The sequence below is a fragment of the Phyllobates terribilis genome, unplaced genomic scaffold, assembly GCF_046119375.1.
Source record: "Phyllobates terribilis strain yellow unplaced genomic scaffold, ASM4611937v1 Scaffold_1__5_contigs__length_1240528914, whole genome shotgun sequence".
Taxonomy (NCBI): Eukaryota; Metazoa; Chordata; class Amphibia; order Anura; family Dendrobatidae; genus Phyllobates; species Phyllobates terribilis.
Genome location: NW_027362761.1, coordinates 604,033,111 through 604,051,767, shown reverse-complemented (window position 1 = coordinate 604,051,767; position 18,657 = coordinate 604,033,111). Strand labels below are relative to the sequence as shown.

General features: G+C 47.0%; 1 protein-coding gene across 1 annotated transcript in view; it reads left to right on the top strand.

The window, feature by feature from the left end:
- PRAP1 (proline rich acidic protein 1) overlaps positions 1 to 17,365 on the top strand; it is a 34,658-nt gene extending 17,293 nt beyond the window's left edge. The window contains exons 2-5 of the mRNA XM_073655116.1: positions 3,323 to 3,383; positions 8,501 to 8,544; positions 12,714 to 12,796; positions 17,108 to 17,365. Coding sequence (XP_073511217.1) covers positions 3,323 to 3,383; positions 8,501 to 8,544; positions 12,714 to 12,796; positions 17,108 to 17,247 — 328 coding nt within the window. The 3' untranslated portion in view covers positions 17,248 to 17,365. The remainder of the gene's footprint in view (positions 1 to 3,322; positions 3,384 to 8,500; positions 8,545 to 12,713; positions 12,797 to 17,107) is intronic.
- The last annotated feature ends 1,292 nt before the right edge of the window (positions 17,366 to 18,657 follow it).

Below are 18,657 nucleotides of genomic sequence, written 5' to 3'. Positions count from 1 at the left end.
GTGGTTTTGAGCACCTTGAGGGGTGCAGTTTTTAGAATGGTGTCACTTTTGGGTATTTTCTGTCATAAAGACCTCTCAAAGTGACTTCAAATGTGATGTGGTCCCTAAAAAAATGGTTTTGTAAATTTTGTTGGAAAAATGAGAAATCGCTGGTCAACTTTTAACCCTTATAGCTCCCTAACAAAAAAAAATTTTGGTTCCAAAATTGTGCTGATGTAAAGTAGACATGTGGGAAATGTTATTTATTAACTCTTTTGTGTGACATATCGCTCTGATTTCAGGGCTTAAAAATTCAAATTTTGAAAATTGCAAAATTTTCAAAATTTTCGCCAAATTTCCGTTTTTTTCACAAATAAACGCAAGTGATATCGAAGAAATTTTTCCACAATCATGAAGTACAATATGTCACGAAAAAACAATCTCAGAATCAGGGGGATCCGTTGAAGCGTTCGAGAGTAATTACCTCATAAAGTGACAGTGGTCAGAATTGTAAAAATTGGCCCGGTCATTAACGTGCAAACCACCCGCGGGGCTTAAGGGGTTAAGTTCTGAGCGTCTATATATTAAATCTTCTTCATTTATACCCTTGGCCTGGGATAACTCATAAAATCCCATGGCTTCCAGTACCACCTGTACGCTGATGACACCCAGATCTACCTCTCTGCTGTCCAGAATCCCAGCGTGTCTATCAGCCATATCCTCCTTCTTCTCCTCTCACTTACTCAACCTCAATGTGGACAAATCTGAACTCATTATCTTTCCTCCATCTCACATATCTTCCCCATCTGATCTATCTATCACAATAAATGACATCACTCTTTCCCCTGTACCGGCAATCCGCTGCCTCGGAGTAACTCTTGACTCTGCTCTGTCCTTAAAACCCCACATCCAAGCTCTCGCCACCTCCTGTCGCCTCCAGCTCAAAAATATTTCCAGAATCCGTCTTTTCCTCAACCCTCAATCTACTAAACTGCTTGTGCATGCCCTCATCATCTCCTGCCTGGACTACTGCAACATCCTCCTCTGTGGCCTCCCTGCTAACACTCTCGCACCCCTCCAGTCCATCCTTAACTCTGCTGCGCGACTGGTTCATCTCTCGCCTCACTACTCCTCTGCTACCCCCCTTTGCCAATCCCTTCACTGGCTCCCAATTGCCCATTGCTCCCAACACTGACTTACAAAGCCAGCCATAACCTCTCTCCTCCGTACATCCTGAACTAATCTCCCGATACATTCCTTTACGTAATCTCCGGTCCTCCAAAGACCTCCTTCTCTTCTCCACACTTATTAGTTCCTCACCCAATCGCCTCCAAGACTTCTCCCGAATATCCCCCATCCTCTGGAATTCTGTGCCTCAACACGTCGATTATCCACCACACTCGGATCCTTCCGGCGGAACCTGAAAACCCATCTCTTCAAGAAAGCTACAGCCTGCCATGACCTCGCTGCCTCTTCAACAACACCGGAGATGCCGCAAGCCCCCAACCTACTGTCTCCTTCCTCATCATCCTGTAAAATGTAAGCCCACAAGGGCAGGGTCCTCTTCCCTCTGTACCGGTCTATCATTGTTAGTTCATTTACTGTAAGTGATATCTGTATGTAACCCCTTGTCATGTACAGCGCCATGGAATCAATGGCGCTATATAAATAAATAATAATAAACATCTCCATTAAAGGAAAAATAACAAAAGCCACTGGTCTCAGAAATTGGCGACACAAAACAAATCGTTTTATTTTTCACAAAGTTCAAAATGTTTGAAAACCACAAAAATAATGAAAAAAAAACTGATTGGGATTGTGGTATTGGCAGAATCATACCGACCTAGAGAATCGTTATACCTGGACATTTTTTTCAATGAACACCGTGAAAACGAAACAGGCAAAAAAAAATATTGCAAAATTGTTTGTTTTTTTTTTGTTTCCGAATTTCACCGCAATTGAACTTTTTCCTGTTTTTCAATACTTTATATGGTAAAATGAAAGGTGTCATTGAAAACTATAACTCGCCCTCAACAAAGACGTTTACATTTGGCAATGTAGATGGAAAAATGAAAAAAGTTATGAATCTTGGAATAAGGGGTGGAAAAAACATAGCGTAAAAAAAAAAAATGCCTTGTTCTTAAGGGGTTAAACAGAACACCCGCAACGAGCTGAATGAGATGACAACTCACCGGAGATGAGCCGATCTGGCAAAATTAGAATTTTCCTGGGAAATCGGATTTGCAGTAAAGTTATGTTCTTTGAATTGAATGTCCCCCGTTATGTTCTGGGGTCTCTCCAGATACCGGAGCATAATAAACGTAAGACGTAGAAAATGAAAAAAATAACAACTTGCACTGACCTTACCGCTGACCTCTCCGGCACCTTCGCTCTTCACTGTTTCCCGTTAGATCCTCGGCACATTCTCTTAACACCGCTGCTGAGTGCTGAAATCCCGGGTCTCTTCATGCCAGGCCGGCAAGGTCTCAGTGCACGTCTTGATGTCATGACGTTGTGACCTTACACGCTCTTGCATGTCCCTGGTCTCATCAGAGCTAGAAGTCCCAGTCCAGCGTGATTAGGTTCGGGGTCTCAGTGCTCGGTGGTGGAGATAAGAAGATGCAGAAGGACCAGCAAAAGCACAGTGAAGAGCAAAGGGGCCGGAGAGGTGAATGGTAAAGTGAGAATAAGGTGTTTTCTTTATTTTCTACATCGTATATATTTATTCGGCAAAGTGTATGGAGACTCTGGAGCATGAAAAGGGACATTCAAATCGCAGAGAATAACTTCGATGCAAATCGAATATACCAGGAAAAAAGTGACATTCTTCTAGTTTTTAACATTTTGATGGCTCTTTATTATTCAGAAAAATGTCAGCCAGTGGCCAAAGTTTTTCTGAATCCATGGGGAAGTGAATTCCGAAAAAAAAATCGGCTTTTTGGCAAATATTGATTTTTGTAATATTAATAGAATTCAATTCCACTGGAATACATTCGCCCATCTGTACTTGTCACTTGGGCGGACCTCTGCCAGCTCTGCATGATTGACAGGTCTCTCCCTGTACACAGGCAGGGATCCACCATTAGTACAGAGCTGAGTGCGGAGAAGCTGGTGGGGTCCCACTTCGGGGACTAGTAATCTGTAATCAGGAGATCCGGAGCAAAGTGACAATGTGTTTTATGTAACTTACAACTTCTCAGAATGGAACATATTAGTAATAAGGGAACCTGTCCCTGCCTTGTGCTGGAAATGTATTTTGTATTTCATGCTCTTTACTGATTATTTACTCAGCAGGTACAAACAATTTATAAGAGATTCGCTCATCTTTTCTATTGTGTTGCAGACTCCTGGTCTTATTTTCCTGTGTTCTGCTATTATTAGCAGTGATGCCATCCAAAACTAAGGTAGGTTTCAAGCAGCAAAGCCAGGGTAAATGAAAGATTAAATGTTGTTTTTATATGTTTTTTCATAAATCAATAGTAGCGTTGAAAGTAAGAAACGGTGAAATAGATCTTATCAGAGAAATCTGCTCTTTTCTCCTCCTCGAATGATCTTTCACTTTGGGAACTCTGTATTCAGTGCAGACAGATTTTGCAATTACCGAGATAGGAAAAATTACAGTTGGTGCTTTTAAAATTTTATGGAGGAGCTAGAGGCAGACGGAGGAGGAGAAGCTAGAGGCAGACAGAGGAGGAGGAGCTAGAGGCAGACACAGAGGAGAAGGAGCTAGAGCCAGACAGAGGAGGAGGAGCTAGAGGCAGACACAGAGGAGAAGGAGCTAGAGGCAGACAGGAGGAGGAGCTAGAGGCAGACAGAGGAGGAGGAGCTAGAGGCAGACAGGAGGAGGAGCTAGAGGCAGACAGAGGAGGAGGAGCTAGAGGCAGACACAGAGGAGAAGGAGCTAGAGGCAGACAGAGGAGGAGAAGCTAGAGGCAGACACAGAGGAGAAGGAGCTAGAGGCAGACAGAGGAAGAGGAGCTAGAGGCAGACAGAGGAGAAGGAGCTAGAGGCAGACACAGACAGAGGATGGAGGAGCTAGAGGCAGACACAGACAGGAGGGAAGAGCTAGAGACAGACAGGAGGGAGGAGCTAGAGGCAGATACAGACAGGAGGGAGTAGCTAGAGGCAGATACAGACAGAGAAGGAAGGAGCTAAAGACAGACAGAGGAGGGAGGAGCTAGAGGCATACACAGACAGGAGGGAGGAGCTAGAGGAGGAGGAGCTAGAGGCAGACACAGACAGGATGGAGGAGCTAGAGGCAAAGGAAAAGGAGCTAGAGACAGAGGAGGAGGAGCTAGAAGCAGACGAGGAGCTAGAGGCAGAGACAGAGGATGGAGGAGCTAGAGACATAGGAGGAGGAGCAAGAGGCAGACACAGAGAGTATGGAGGAGCTAGAGACATAGGAGGAGGAGCTAGAGGCAGACACAGAGAGGATGGAGGAGCTAGAGGCAGACACAGGAGAGGAGCTAGAGGCAGATACAGACAGAAGAGGGAGGAGCTAGAGGCAGAACAGACAGAAGAGGGAGGAGCTAGAGGCAGAACAGACAGGAGGGAGGAGCTAGAGGCAGACAGGAGGGAGGAGCTAGAGGCATACACAGACAGAGGAGGGAGGAGCTAGAGGCAGATACAGAGAGAGAGGAGGGAGGAGCTAGAGGCAGATATAGACAGGAGGGAGGAGCTAAAGGCATACACAGACAGGAGGGAGGAGCTAGAGGCAGATACAGACTGAGGAGGGAGGAGTTAAAGACAGACAGGAGGGAGGAGCTAGAGGCATACACAGACAGGAGGTAGAAGCTAAAGGCAGACAAAGACAGAGGAGGCGGGAGCTAGAGGTATAGGAGGAGGAGCTAGAGGCAGACACAGAGAGGATGAAGGAGCTAGAGGCAGACAGAGGAGGGAGGAGCTAGAAGCGACACAGAGGAGAGGAGCTAGAGGCAGATACAGACAGAAGAGGGAGGAGCTACAGGCAGAACAGACAGGAGGGAGGAGCTAGAGGCAGACAGGAGGGAGGAGCTAGAGGCATACACAGACAGAGGAGGGAGGAGCTAGAGGCAGATACAGAGAGAGGAGGGAGGAGCTAGAGGCAGATACAGACAGAGGAGGGAGGAGCTAGAGTCATACACAGACAGAGGAGCTAGAAGCAGACATAGACAGGAGGGGGGAGCTAGAGGCAGACAGAGGAGGGGGGAGCTAGAGGCAGACACAGACAGAGGAGGGGGGAGCTAGAGGCAGACACAGACTGAGGAGGGAGGAGTTAAAGACAGACAGGAGGGAGGAGCTAGAGGCATACACAGACAGGAGGTAGAAGCTAAAGGCAGACAGACAGGAGGCGGGAGCTAGAGGCAGACAGAGGAGGGAGGAGCTAGAGGCATATACAGAGGAGGGAGGAGCTAGAGGCAGATACAGAGGAGGGAGGAGCTAGAGGCAGATACAAACAGAGGAGGGAGGAGCTAAATGCAGACAGAGGAGGAGCTAGAGGCATACACAGACAGAGGAGGGATGAGCTAGAGGCAGATACAGACAGGAGGGAGGAGCTAAAGGCAGAGGAGGGAGGAGCTAGAGGCATACACAGACAGGAGGGAGGAGCTAGAGGCAGACACAGACAGAGGATGGAGGAGCTAGAGGCAGAGGAGGGAGGAGCTAGAGACAAATACAAACAGAGGAGGGAGGAGCTAGCGGCATACACAGAGGAGGGAGGAGCTAGAGGCAGATACAGATAGAGGAGTGAGGAGCTAAAGGCAGACAGAGGAGGGAGGAGCTAGAGGCAGACACAGACAGAGGAGGGAGGAGCTAGAGACAAATACAGACAGAGGAGGGAGGAGCTAGAGTCAGATACAGAGGAGGGATGAGCTAGAGGCAGACACAGACAGAGGAGGGAGGAGCTAGAGGCAGACACAGACAGCGGAGAGAGGAGCTAGAGGCGGAGAGAGGAGCTAGAGGCACAGGAGGAAGGAGCTAGAGGTATACACAGACAGGAGGGAGGAGCTAGAGGCAGACACAGACTGAGGAGGGAGGAGCTAGAGGCAGACACAGACAGAGGAAGGAGGAGCTAGAGACAAATACAGACAGACGTTTCCATTCGATCTCACTGAGCGAGAGCGAGTGTGCAAAGAAGAATGGGCAAAATGTCACCTCTAGATGTGCAAAGCTGGAGAGACAGACCCCAAAAGACTGCAGCAGAGAAAGCTGGAGAGACAGACCCCAAAAGACTGCAGCAGAGAAAGCTGGAGAGACAGACCCCAAAAGACTGCAGCAGAGAAAGCTGGAGAGACAGACCCCAAAAGACTGCAGCAGAGAAAGCTGGAGAGACAGACCCCAAAAGACTGCAGAGAAAGCTGGAGAGACAGACCCCAAAAGACTGCAGCAGAGAAAGCTGGAGAGGCAGACCCCAAAATAACTGCAGCAGAGAAAGCTGGAGAGACAGACCCCAAAAGACTGCAGCAGAGAAAGCTGGAGAGACAGACCCCAAAAGACTGCAGCAGAGAAAGCTGGAGAGACAGACCCCAAAAGACTGCAGCAGAGAAAGCTGGAGAGACAGACCCCAAAAGATTGCCGCAGAGAAAGCTGGAGAGACAGACCCCAAAAGACTGCAGCAGAGAAAGCTGGAGAGACAGACCCCAAAAGACTGCAGCAGAGAAAGCTGGAGAGACAGGCCCCAAAAGACTGCAGCAGAGAAAGCTGGAGAGACAGACCCCAAAAGACTGCAGCAGAGAAAGCTGGAGAGACAGACCCCAAAAGACTGCAGCAAAGAAAGCTGGAGAGACAGACCTCAAAAGACTGCGGCAGAGAAAGCTGGAGAGACAGACCCCAAAAGACTGCAGCAGAGAAAGCTGGAGAGACAGACCTCAAAAGACTGCAGCAGAGAAAGCTGGAGAGACAGACCCAAAAAGACTGCAGCAGAGAAAGCTGGAGAGACAGACCCCAAAATAACTGCAGCAGAGAAAGCTGGAGAGACAGACCCCAAAAGACTGCAGCAGAGAAAGCTGGAGAGACAGACCCCAAAAGATTGCAGCAGAGAAAGCTGGAGAGACAGTCCCCAAAAGACTGCAGCAGAGAAAGCTGGAGAGACAGACCCCAAAAGACTGCAGCAGAGAAAGCTGGAGAGACAGACCCTAAAAGACTGCAGCAGAGAAAGCTGGAGAGACAGACCCTAAAAGACTGCAGCAGAGAAAGCTGGAGAGACAGACCCCAAAAGACTGCAGCAGAGAAAGCTGGAGAGACAGACCCCAAAAGACTGCAGCAGAGAAAGCTGGAGAGACAGACCCCAAAAGATTGCAGCAGAGAAAGCTGGAGAGACAGTCCCCAAAAGACTGCAGCAGAGAAAGCTGGAGAGACAGACCCCAAAAGACTGCAGCAGAGAAAGCTGGAGAGACAGACCCTAAAAGACTGCAGCAGAGAAAGCTGGAGAGACAGACCCCAAAAGACTGCAGCAGAGAAAGCTGGAGAGACAGACCCCAAAAGACTGCAGCAGAGAAAGCTGGAGAGACAGACCCCAAAAGACTGCAGCAGAGAAAGCTGGAGAGACAGTCCCCAAAAGACTGCAGCAGAGAACGCTGGAGAGACAGACCCCAAAAGACTGCAGCAGAGAAAGCTGGAGAGACAGACCCTAAAAGACTGCAGCAGAGAAAGCTGGAGAGACAGACCCCAAAAGACTGCAGCAGAGAAAGCTGGAGAGACAGACCCCAAAAGACTGCAGCAGAGAAAGCTGGAGAGACAGACCCCAAAAGACTGCAGCAGAGAAAGCTGGAGAGACAGTCCCCAAAAGACTGCAGCAGAGAACGCTGGAGAGACAGACCCCAAAAGACTGCAGCAGAGAAAGCTGGAAAGACAGACCCCAAAAGACTGCAGCAGAGAAAGCTGGAGAGACAGACCCAAAAAGACTGCTGCAGAGAAAGCTGGAGAGACAGACCCCAAAAGACTGCAGCAGAGAACGCTGGAGAGACAGACCCCAAAAGACTGCTGCAGGAATTACAATCCAGTGTGTGTGGGGGGGGTGTCAGCACAGGAATGGTAATACTAAACTAAGGTCCCTGCTCGGTGACTTATACTCTCCCTCCGGCGTCTTCACTTTTTTCTGGAGCCGCTCCGATCCTGTGGCGCCATTTTGCGACCTCAGCTTCTGGCTGGCTGAAAGTCAGAAGTTACGTCCCAAGCTCTCAATGAAAGTCTATCAGAGCCATGAACGAGGCCCTCATAGACTTGTACTGAGTTGTGACCTCTGGCTCGTCACAAAAGGCCGGAGACCAATGGAAGCAGTGGCGAAAGAAGGTTCAGACGGTAGTGGGTAGGTATCAGACTAAGCGCAGGGACCTTTAATTAGAAGCACCACTCCGGCGCTACAATAAAAAAAACACTGGAGTGGTGCATCAAATGTTTGTTTTCCTTGAAATGCCGCAGCGTCAGAGTAAAACATACCTGGCTGGAAGGATAGAGCCGGTGTCGGACACTTGCTGCCCGGGGGCCTTTGCTGTCGGGTTCCCATTAATATTCTTACTGTAACGGAATGACTTTTTCTTTCCAGGCTCTGACAGAGGAAGAGAAGCAGAGAGCCATGAGACGTGACATGTAAGTCTGCAGAATGACTTTTGTAGTGTTCATTACTAGACTATCGTTATGGCATTGCCTTCCCTAGACAGCCGCAGTCACCGGTCAGGACTTCCTACCATGAGCGAGGACAGTCAGACAACCTGTTTTACCCTTTTTCCAGCTGAGTGAAGCAATGGTAAAATACATTGTTGATACATAGATCACAACCAGCTCTTGCCTACAATCCTCATATATTATTACAATGATAGGAAAAACAAGTTTGAGGCAAATGTCAATTGTTCCATATTAGAGGAAAAATTCATTCCTTACTTCAATGGGGAAGAGGAAAGGAACTCTATTCGAGGTGAACAATATTAAAATTTAATATCAACCCTTTAAAGGGCCTTGCCACATGACTTAGTATAGGAAGACTAACCAGAAACTCCATATGCAGACACATGTTTCGGTTCGTTTGCCCCTCATCAATGCATAGCAGAAGTGGGCGAGAGACCTGAAATATGTCTGCAAATTGAGTTTCTGGTTTGTCTTCCTATCCTAGGTTCTATGCAAAGGCCTTTTAAAGGGTCAGGTAAGTATTGATTTTTAAGATCGATGCTTCCAATAGGTGGCGCTAGAGTTTCTGTCATCTTCTTTCCTAAGTGGCTATTTGCTTATTTATATTCCCAAAGGAGCAACGCTTGGCCTATAAATCTCCATTTGTCAACCTGTCGCAAGTTTGCAACCTTTACCCCTTTGACTTCCTGCAACCATGTTGCAGACAGTTCCAGTGTCTCACCGCCCTGACAGGAAGGTATTCATATTAACCTGGTTATATGCAGCAAAGGTGAGTGCTGGCACCATTCACAGATACTCCCTTTAATGCAGGGGATAAGCAGGGAACCAGACCTTGCAGGAACACAGGTGTGTGTAAAATGGCATGAACAGGTTGGCAGGAGGACTATGCATTGGCTTCTATGGACGTGGAGAGCCTCTATACACTATGAGGGGATACGGCGGTGCGGTCTATATTATTGAACACAGATAGGAGTCTGTATCCATTGATTTTATCTGTGGTGGTTTAAAATTAATTTTGTCTCACAATGCTTTTATGTTTGGAGACAAATGTGTTTTGCAATTCATAGGGACCGCAATGGGGACCCCGGTAGCCTGCACTGTTACCAATCTTGTTTTGGCTGCTCTGGAGGACAAGCTGCTTTTTTCAGTTTCTTAAACACAAAGGTTTTTCTCAGATATGTGGATGATATTTTCTTCCTGCGGTCGGGCTCACCAGTTGTTTCAGGCTTTTGCTAACGATGTCAATGAGGATACTTATCGGTATTTGGGGGTAACAAACTAGAGTTCCTGGAAGTAAAAGTTCACGTTGTTGAAGGTTATTTAGTTACAGAGGAAGCCCACTGCTTCCAATTCACTTCTGCATTTTAACAGTGCCCGCCTTTTCCACACAAAAAGGTCCCTTCTTTATAGTCAGTTACTTCGTCTTAGAAAAACCAACAATGATAGTAATTTCCGTAAACAGGTGAAGGAACTCAAAGAGAGATTTCAGGAACGGGTTACCCCGACCCCATCTTGGATATTTCAGCGGGCCAGTTCTTTTTCACAACAAGATCTCCTAGTGGGCAATAATTCTAAAAAGAGACATAGCAATGATAGGAGACTCCTCCTTAATTTCACCTACGACCCCATGGATGGCGCAATTCGGACGGACATTCACAAGAATTAGCACTTGCTAGAGAGAGATCATGTAGCTGCAATAGCAGCGAGACAACCTTTAGTCACCTATAGACGCCCCACCGATGTAAATGAAATGCTGGTCCACAATCGGTTGAAATTCACATCTAAGAATTGGCGAGAGGATTGGGGTCCGGTAGGTAACTCCAGATGTGGGGATTGTTCATTTTGTAATTTGCGCCTTACAGTGAAATAGTTGCAGATAGGTGACATCTTAGATACCAGGAGGGATTTTATTGATTGCAAAAGTCCTTGGTGCACATTATTTTTTGCCCTTGCGGCTTATTTTACATAGGAAAAACTATTAGACCTTTATTTTTAGGGATCACAACAGGTCTATTCACACGGGTAAAGGTTCTCGACGATTAATAGACCATATGAGAGAAACACACAATTCAGATCACAGCCGCTTGCGCTTCGCTGGCCTTGAGAGGGTTAAACCTTCTGTCCTTGGAGGAGATCAGCATAAACTTCTGCTCTCTAAATTAATTGAAAATTGACCCTCTAGGTGTTTTTCATTAGGACCACTTACTTTTTCACCCTTTTGTTAAACCTGTACCAATTCTTCTGAGATTTCTCGCTGCCATCAATTTCTAAATGAGTTAATTTTTTTTCAAATAAAGGGTAAAAAAGTCCAACTTTCCGCTGTGAATAACATGTAGCGATAAGAGATTTCCAAGTCTTTGCATTCTTGTTTTCTGCACATTTTACATATTGTTTCTACATTTTTGAAATTGGGGCTTGTGAATATCAGGCGCGTACAGTAATGACACTGAAAAGAAGTAAAATGTGAATAGTTCCAAGAACCGCAGGAGTATGCAGATCTTTTGCACGGTTCTGTCGGCACCTGCCTCTAATAGCTGCAACCCGAGCTAGTTTTGATCAGAAGTTCAAGTCCCCAAGTGAAAATTAATAAATGTTTTTTAAAAAAATTGTAAAATATAAACATTAAATCAGCGCTCTTTTTCGAATTAGAAATTTTTTTTTTTTTTAAAAAAAAAAGGAAACATTTTGTATTGCCGCAAACAGAAAAATTCAAAATGGCAGAAATGTTGCAGTAAATGTGGCGTAGGGTGGTTTCAAAATCCGTGTTGCCCAATGGTTCATATATGTGATCACCCACAAAAGTGAAGCATGAATGTGGTTTATTTTGTCAACGCGTTTCAAGGTTTTCATAACCTCTTCATCAGGACCAAATCACAATGATTGACAAAATAAACCGCATTCATGCTTCACCTTCGTGGGTGATCTTATATTTGAACCATTGGGCAGCGCGGATTCTGATCCACCGTATGCCACATTTACTGCAACATATCTCTTTGGTGGTCCTGCAGCCGTCTTTATATGCCTCTATAGGAGTTGTGACTGGCACAACTCTATCAGGTGAGCGTACCTATAACATTTTACACCACTTGATTATCAGATAAGACCCCATTTGCACTTTTTGTCTTTCCAGGTTGTTTTAAAATGCCAGAATTGCCATCTTTGTGGTCCTCACACTAAAAAGTGATGAAGATGTCAGATGTACGCCAAAAGGCAAAATATTAGTCTGTCTTTGATGTTTTTCTTTGAGAGAACTGGCTTTCTGGCTTCTTTACTGCCCTTGTTGACACCAGGCAATCTCTAAAAGCCTTCTTCTCACTGTGCATTATTTTCCTGCTGCCATTCCTGTGCAAGCTCGGCAATTGTGTTGAACTGATCCTGTAGCTGAATCCTCTTTACGAAACAGTCCTGGCACTTGCTGGACTTTCTTGGGTGCCCTGGAGCCTTCTTCACAGCAAAAGAACCTCTTTTTGGAGTTATTGATTATCATCTGAAAAATGGTTAATTTAGGGACAATCTTATAATCAGCAATGTCCTTGCCTGTAAAGACCTTTGACGCAAAGTAATGTTGACCACGTGCTTCCCTGAAGGTAAACATAGTTAACAGATGAATACCCTGATTTAAAGAACCAGAGCCCCTTTAAAGCAAAGAGTCTGTTCTTATTCCATCAACAAGATAGATTGATATCAAATGCATTGTCCTCATTAACCCTCGCTTCAGAGTTAATTTTCATGGCCAGAAATCATCAAATCTGATTTTTCTCCATAACATTGTAGAGTGGATGCAAATTCCTACAATAAAAAATGAAGCAGCAAACTATAAAAAAACGAAATTTGTGTCATAAATCAAAACTTTTGGCCACAACTGTACTGGAAGATTACCGTATATAACTTTTTATGATATGAAAACTAATTTACCAAAGTCAGATAATCCTCTTAAATCCATATCATGAAATAATCATTTGAACGGTTCTCCATGCAATGAACGGATCTGTCAGGTCCGAGCCCAGACAAGGTCCCAAGCAATGGAATCCGATAAGGCACCAAAGTCCGTAATTATTATACAGTATATTAGTTGTACCTGACATAGAAATGTCCTGATGATTGTAAGAACGGCTGCATTTATCCATTTCCAGTGAGCGAGGCTTATTGGCCATCGAGCCGCCTGTGAAGGACGACATCGCAGTGGCCTCCGATACCGACATCAAAATGGCAAAAGGTAACAGAAACCAAATGTGGAAGAAAATACTTTACTTTATTGATGCCATACAAGAATAACTTCTCATCCCCATGGTGGAACCTCCAAAACAGATTTTAATATCCTAAGAAACAGTGGAGAATAAAGTTATGTAGAACTAAAATGTGGAAATAATTTTTACTAGAGATGATCGAATCTGCAGAAATTGGTAAATCTCGATAATTTGTCAGGGAGATTTGATTTGCATCGAAATTATTAGATGAAAACTGAATGCTCCTTATTGTGCTCAGGCGTCTCAACAGACCCCGATTATAATAAATGTAGGATGTAAAAAATATGTAATACTCAACTCACTGGTCTCCTGTCTCACCACCCCGCAGCCCTGTTCGGTCACTTGAGGCTCTTCTCTTTGCTTTCCCCCGATTCGCGCATCTTTGGCCATTTTCACTCAGCGCAGTGGTTCCTGCTGGGAGAAAGACTTCCACGTCACTGCGCGCCATGCTGTAGTAGCTGACGCCATGACATTGTGACGTGCCTCAAGACCTTGTTGGTGCTTCAGGACGCATGTTGCGATGTGTGCAGGAATGGCATGGTGCGCAGAGACGTAAGAGGCTTTATTCCCACCAAAAGCTAAGGTGTTGATTAAAAAAAGACTGAAGAAGATGTGCGTGATGGGGGAAAATGAAAAAAAGAGCAGGGTAGGACCGGCCGGCGGCCAACTCTCTATGTTTCAGTAAAATGACCACCAGTTGGCAGCCATTTTACTGAATTGGTGTAGAGTGGATTGCAAAAAAATAATGTTCTGGAGGAGACAGGTTTTTGCAAAATTCGAGAATTCAATTCCACTTGATGAATTGATAAATTTGTCTCAGTCTTATTTTTACTACTAAATTAATTTGAAGAAAATGAGATAAAAACTTCTGTCAGCAGCTCCCGGGCTGCAGGGGATTTGGCTTCTTTGCAATAAATATGCAAAACAAAATGAGACAAAACAAGACTCGTGAAGTCTGAGGATTCCTCAGCAGATGAGGGGACAGTGCTAAGGTGCGAACAGTATTATTTATGGATCACAGCTCTCCTGACTGCCTCACAATAATTACTAAGGCCAGCCCCATTCATCATGGCTGATGCCGAGAGAAGAAGGAGGCGGCCAGCCCCATTCATCATGGCTGATGAAGAGACAAGAAGGAGGTGGCCAGGCTCATTCATCATGGCTGATGCCGAGAGAAGAAGGAGGTGGCCAGCCCCATTCATCATGGCTGATGCAGAGTCAAGAAGGAGGCGGCCAGCCCCATTCATCATGGCTGATGAAGAGACAAGAAGGAGGCGACCAGCCCCATTCATCATGGCTCATGAAGAGACAAGAAGGAGGCGACCAGCCCCATTCATCATGGCTCATGAAGAGACAAGTAGGAGGCGACCAGCCCCATTCATCATGGCTCATGAAGAGACAAGAAGGAGGCGACCAGCCCCATTCATCATGGCTCATGAAGAGACAAGAAAGAGGCAGCCAGCCCCATTCATCATGGCTCATGAAGAGCAAGAAGGAGGCGGCCAGCCCCATTCATCATGGCTCATGAAGAGACAAGAAGGAGGCGGCCAGCCCCATTCATCATGGCCCATGAAGAAACAAGAAGGACTCGGCCAGCCCCATTCATCATGGCTGATGCAGAGAGAAGAAGGAGGCGGCCAGCCCCATTCATCATGGCTCAGGAAGAGACAAGAACGAGATGGCCAGCCCCATTCATCATGGCTGATGCAGAGAGAAGGAGGTGGCCAGCCCCAGTCATCATGGCTGATGCAGAGACAAGAAGGAGGTGGCCAGCCCCATTCATCGTGGCTGATGCAGAGAGAAGAGGGAGGCGGCCAGCCCCATTCATCATGGCTCATGAAGAGACAAGAAGGAGGTGGCCAGCCCCATTCATCATGGCTGATGCAGAGACAAGAAGGACTCGGCCAGCCCCATTCATCATGGCTCATGAAGAAACAAGAAGGACTCGGCCAGCCCCATTCATCATGGCTGATGCAGAGACAAGAAGGAGGCAGCCAGTCCGACAAGAAGGAGGCGGCCAGCCCCATTCATCATGGCTCATGAAGAGACAAGAAGGAGGCAGCCAGCCCCATTCATCATGGCTCATGAAGAGACAAGAAGGAGGCAACCAGCCCCATTCATCATGGCTGATGCAGAGACAAGAAGGAGGCGGCCATCCTCATTCATCATGGCTCATGAAGGGACAAGAAGGAGGCGACCAGCCCCATTCATCATGGCTCATGAAGAGACAAGAAGGAGGTGGCCAACCCCATTCATCATGGCTCATGAAGAGACAAGAAGGAGGCGGCCAGCTCCATTCATCATGGCTGATGCAGAGACAAGAAGGAGGTGGCTAGCTCCATTCATCATGGCTGATGCAGAGATAAGAAGGAGGTGGCCAGCCCCATTCATCATGGCTGATGCAGAGAGAAGAAGGAGGCGGCCAGCCCCATTCATCATGGCTGATTCAGAGAGGAGAAGGAGGTGGCCAGCCCCATTCATCATGGCTGATGCAGAGACAAGAAGGAGGCGGCCAGCCCCATTCATCATGGCTGATGCAGAGAGGAGAAGGAGGCGGTCAGCCCCATTCATCATGGCTGATGCAGAGACAAGAAGGATGCGGCCAGCCCCATTCATCATGTCTGATGCAGAGACAAGAAGGAGGCAGCCAGCCCCATTCATTATGGCTCATGAAGAGAAAAGAAGGAGGCCTCCAGCCCCATTCATCATGGCTGATGCAGAGACAAGAAGGAGGCAGCCAGCCCCATTCATCATGGCTGATGAAGAGACAAGAAGGAGGCAGCCAGCCCCATTCATCATGGCTGATGAAGAGACAAGAAGGAGGCAGTCAGCCCCATTCATCATGGCTGATGAAGAGACAAGAAGGAGGCGGCCAGCCCCATTCATCATGGCTGATGGAAGAGACAAGAAGGAGGCGGCCAGCCCCATTCATCATGGCTGATGCAGAGACAAAAAGGAGGTGGCTAGCCCCATTCGTCATGGCTGATGGCAGTAAAGCAGCCGTCCTTCTCCTCCCATCTAAGTGTTTCTCCTCTCATTATATTGCAGTCACCATATTATACAGCACTGTATACTTACAATTGCTCATTTTGACTTTCTACACACTAAATTGTTCTGTTCTCTGCTCTATGAAGTAACAGGAAGTCTCTTTTCTTGGAAGAGTCATTCACCTTTTCAGCTCCTGACCCAGTTTTGCAGTGATGACTCACACAGGGAAAATTGACCTCCTGTTTCTACATAGAGCTTAGAAGGATTCAGTTTGTTAGTTTTCAATTGTCATAACCTAATGGAAAAGAGAAGAATTAACTGGGTAGAAAGGAAAAATGAGCAATTGTAAGTGCATAGTGCTGTATAGTATGATGATTGCAATATATTAAGAGGATAAAAACTTTGATGGGAGGAGGAGGAGTGCTTCTTTAATGAAAACTTTATTATGAGTGCTGCTTTAAAATGGTTGTCAACTACTAGTCAACCCCTTCTTAACAGGTTAATTAAGGGTCCTACATAAAATTTAAAAAAAAAAAGGATTTTATGCCAAAATTTTTCAGGAAATTCTATTTGCAACAAATTTATTCTTTGCAAATTGAACGTCTGTTATTAGGCTTTGGGTTCTGGAGAGACTCTGGGGCTTAATAAATATTAGATGTCTAAAAAAACAAACTAATACCTCAATGCTCATCGTCTCCGTAGGTCCTCGGCATCTCTACTTACCACCACCACATGCTGAAACCACCGGCATCTTCATGCTCGGTCAGGGACAAGAATGCACGTCTTAAGGTGCACGTTGTGATGTAACGACCTGCGTAGTGACTGTACGTCGTGCACTTCAATCTGAGGCCGCAGACTGCAACTAGGCCTAGGACGTCCCTGCGCATGCCCAGGGTTTCAGCCCTCGGCTGCCATAATAACCCGTTGGCACCCAATGATGCTGATTCGGTAACAAGCTGTAGCTCCTGAACGCGTTCCATACCAGAGGACACAGTTATTTCCATTTGTGCAAAGAGATTAAAGGAATCTGAGCTATGTCCAAATAACATTGTCTGCCCACAGCTGCCACTAGAGGGCGCTCGCTTTACATTCATGTTCAGCTCCCCCTAGTGGCAGTCACTGACATAAAAAACTGTAAAAGTGCTCTGCAAATACTGAGGAGATGAAGAAATGCAGATACTCCATTATGTGTCCCCCATCTTTTGGGTGCATCTTGTTTATAAGTAAAATGTGCACCACTGCTGGTGAGAACACCCCTATTTAATAACAATATTAATGTTATTGCTTTCCAGCTGAAGAGGACCGGGACCACCTCCATCATGCACGGGGCCACGACCAGCAAAATCTCCCTAGACAGAAACTAAGAATGCAGGCACAGCAAGTCCTCGAGGGACCAGAAGAAGATCGAGACCACCTGTACCACCAGCACTAACATAGATCAGGAAGCCACCATCTACACAATCTGCTCCATTATCTGTTTATAGGATGTGATTAGTCCTTTGCAGCCTTTGTGCTTTATAACTGCATTAAAAAAATGAGAATTAAACACATGGCTCAATCTGTGTGATGTCACTCAGAAGTGATAATGGTGGTAATAAATGGTGCTGCTGAATTTTAATAATAAGTAACCGGCGCACGTTTCATCTGTCCAGAATCTGTGCTGCTCCAATGTCGGGCATGGGCTGCCATGCTGTCAACTAGACATCAGCACTTGGGCCAATGCCAGACACCAGGGCCAGTGATGGAGACGTGTTGGTGGAACCGAGGAGGGTGAATATGACTCGCCCCCAGGCCGTGGGGTACTCGGCAGCCGGGCCTCTGGATGCCGGTGTGGGATATCACGGTGGCTGGCCCGGTCCGTGGCCCAGGGCGGTCACCAAAAAGGGGATTATTTATAGGGGATTTGTAAAGTGTTCGTGACGCCACCTGTGGTATGCGGCTAAAGAGAGCCGCCGCTGCGGAGCAGTCCTCTGAGACAGATGTTAGGGCAGTTTGTGATGGAATGGCTCCCCACAGGTGGAGCGGGCCTCAGGGCAGCGTGGGGGGTAATGGATGGTGGTGCAGGGGAGATGGGACCCAGCCGGGTCAGAGGAAGAACAGACACACACACCGGGGCTAGTTTCAGTACCTTTATTGTAGATGGTAGTCAGGTACGGTCCGGGGTACTTGTAGGTGGTATGCACTTCTGGTCTTGCTCCCCAGTGAGCGGGTGTAAGGCCTCCTTTCTGCATCTTCCTGTCTCTCTCCCTGGAGCTTCTGACCTGCCTGGAACAGGGTCTAGCTCCCTTGATGTTTCTCTCACCCGTCTTGCTTGGCGGCGAGGGCTTTCCCACTGGTTACCACGATCCCTGGACGCTGGGGCCTTCGTGGTACCTAGTCCTCTGAATATGCGGTATTCACGGGTGGACTGAGGGATATGAAATCCTCATCAGTATGCCAGACTCCCCACTGGGCATAGAGGTCCCAATAGGCTCGGGCCCGGTGCCCGGCTTGCAACAGGAGACGAACCCTCTGCGGTTCCTCAGTCCCTCATGGCCCTTCTCTTCTCCTTGCCTTCTAGCCCACTCCAGGCTCTCACTGGCCAGACTAGCTCGCAGCTTGGGCCTAGCCTGGCTTTCAGCCACACAGACTTCAGCTTGTCTGGTGCTGCAGCATCGTGTCACACTCACTGCTTCCCACTGACTGACTTCCTGAACTCCACCCCCCCCCAGTATATATATACCTGACAGGGCTCCATCTAGTGGACTTGGGTGGAGGTGTCTGCATGTATTGAGGCCACTGGGGAGAATCCCATCTGTGCAACACCCAGGAGTTCTGTGACAGACTGCAGCTGCAGGGCGTC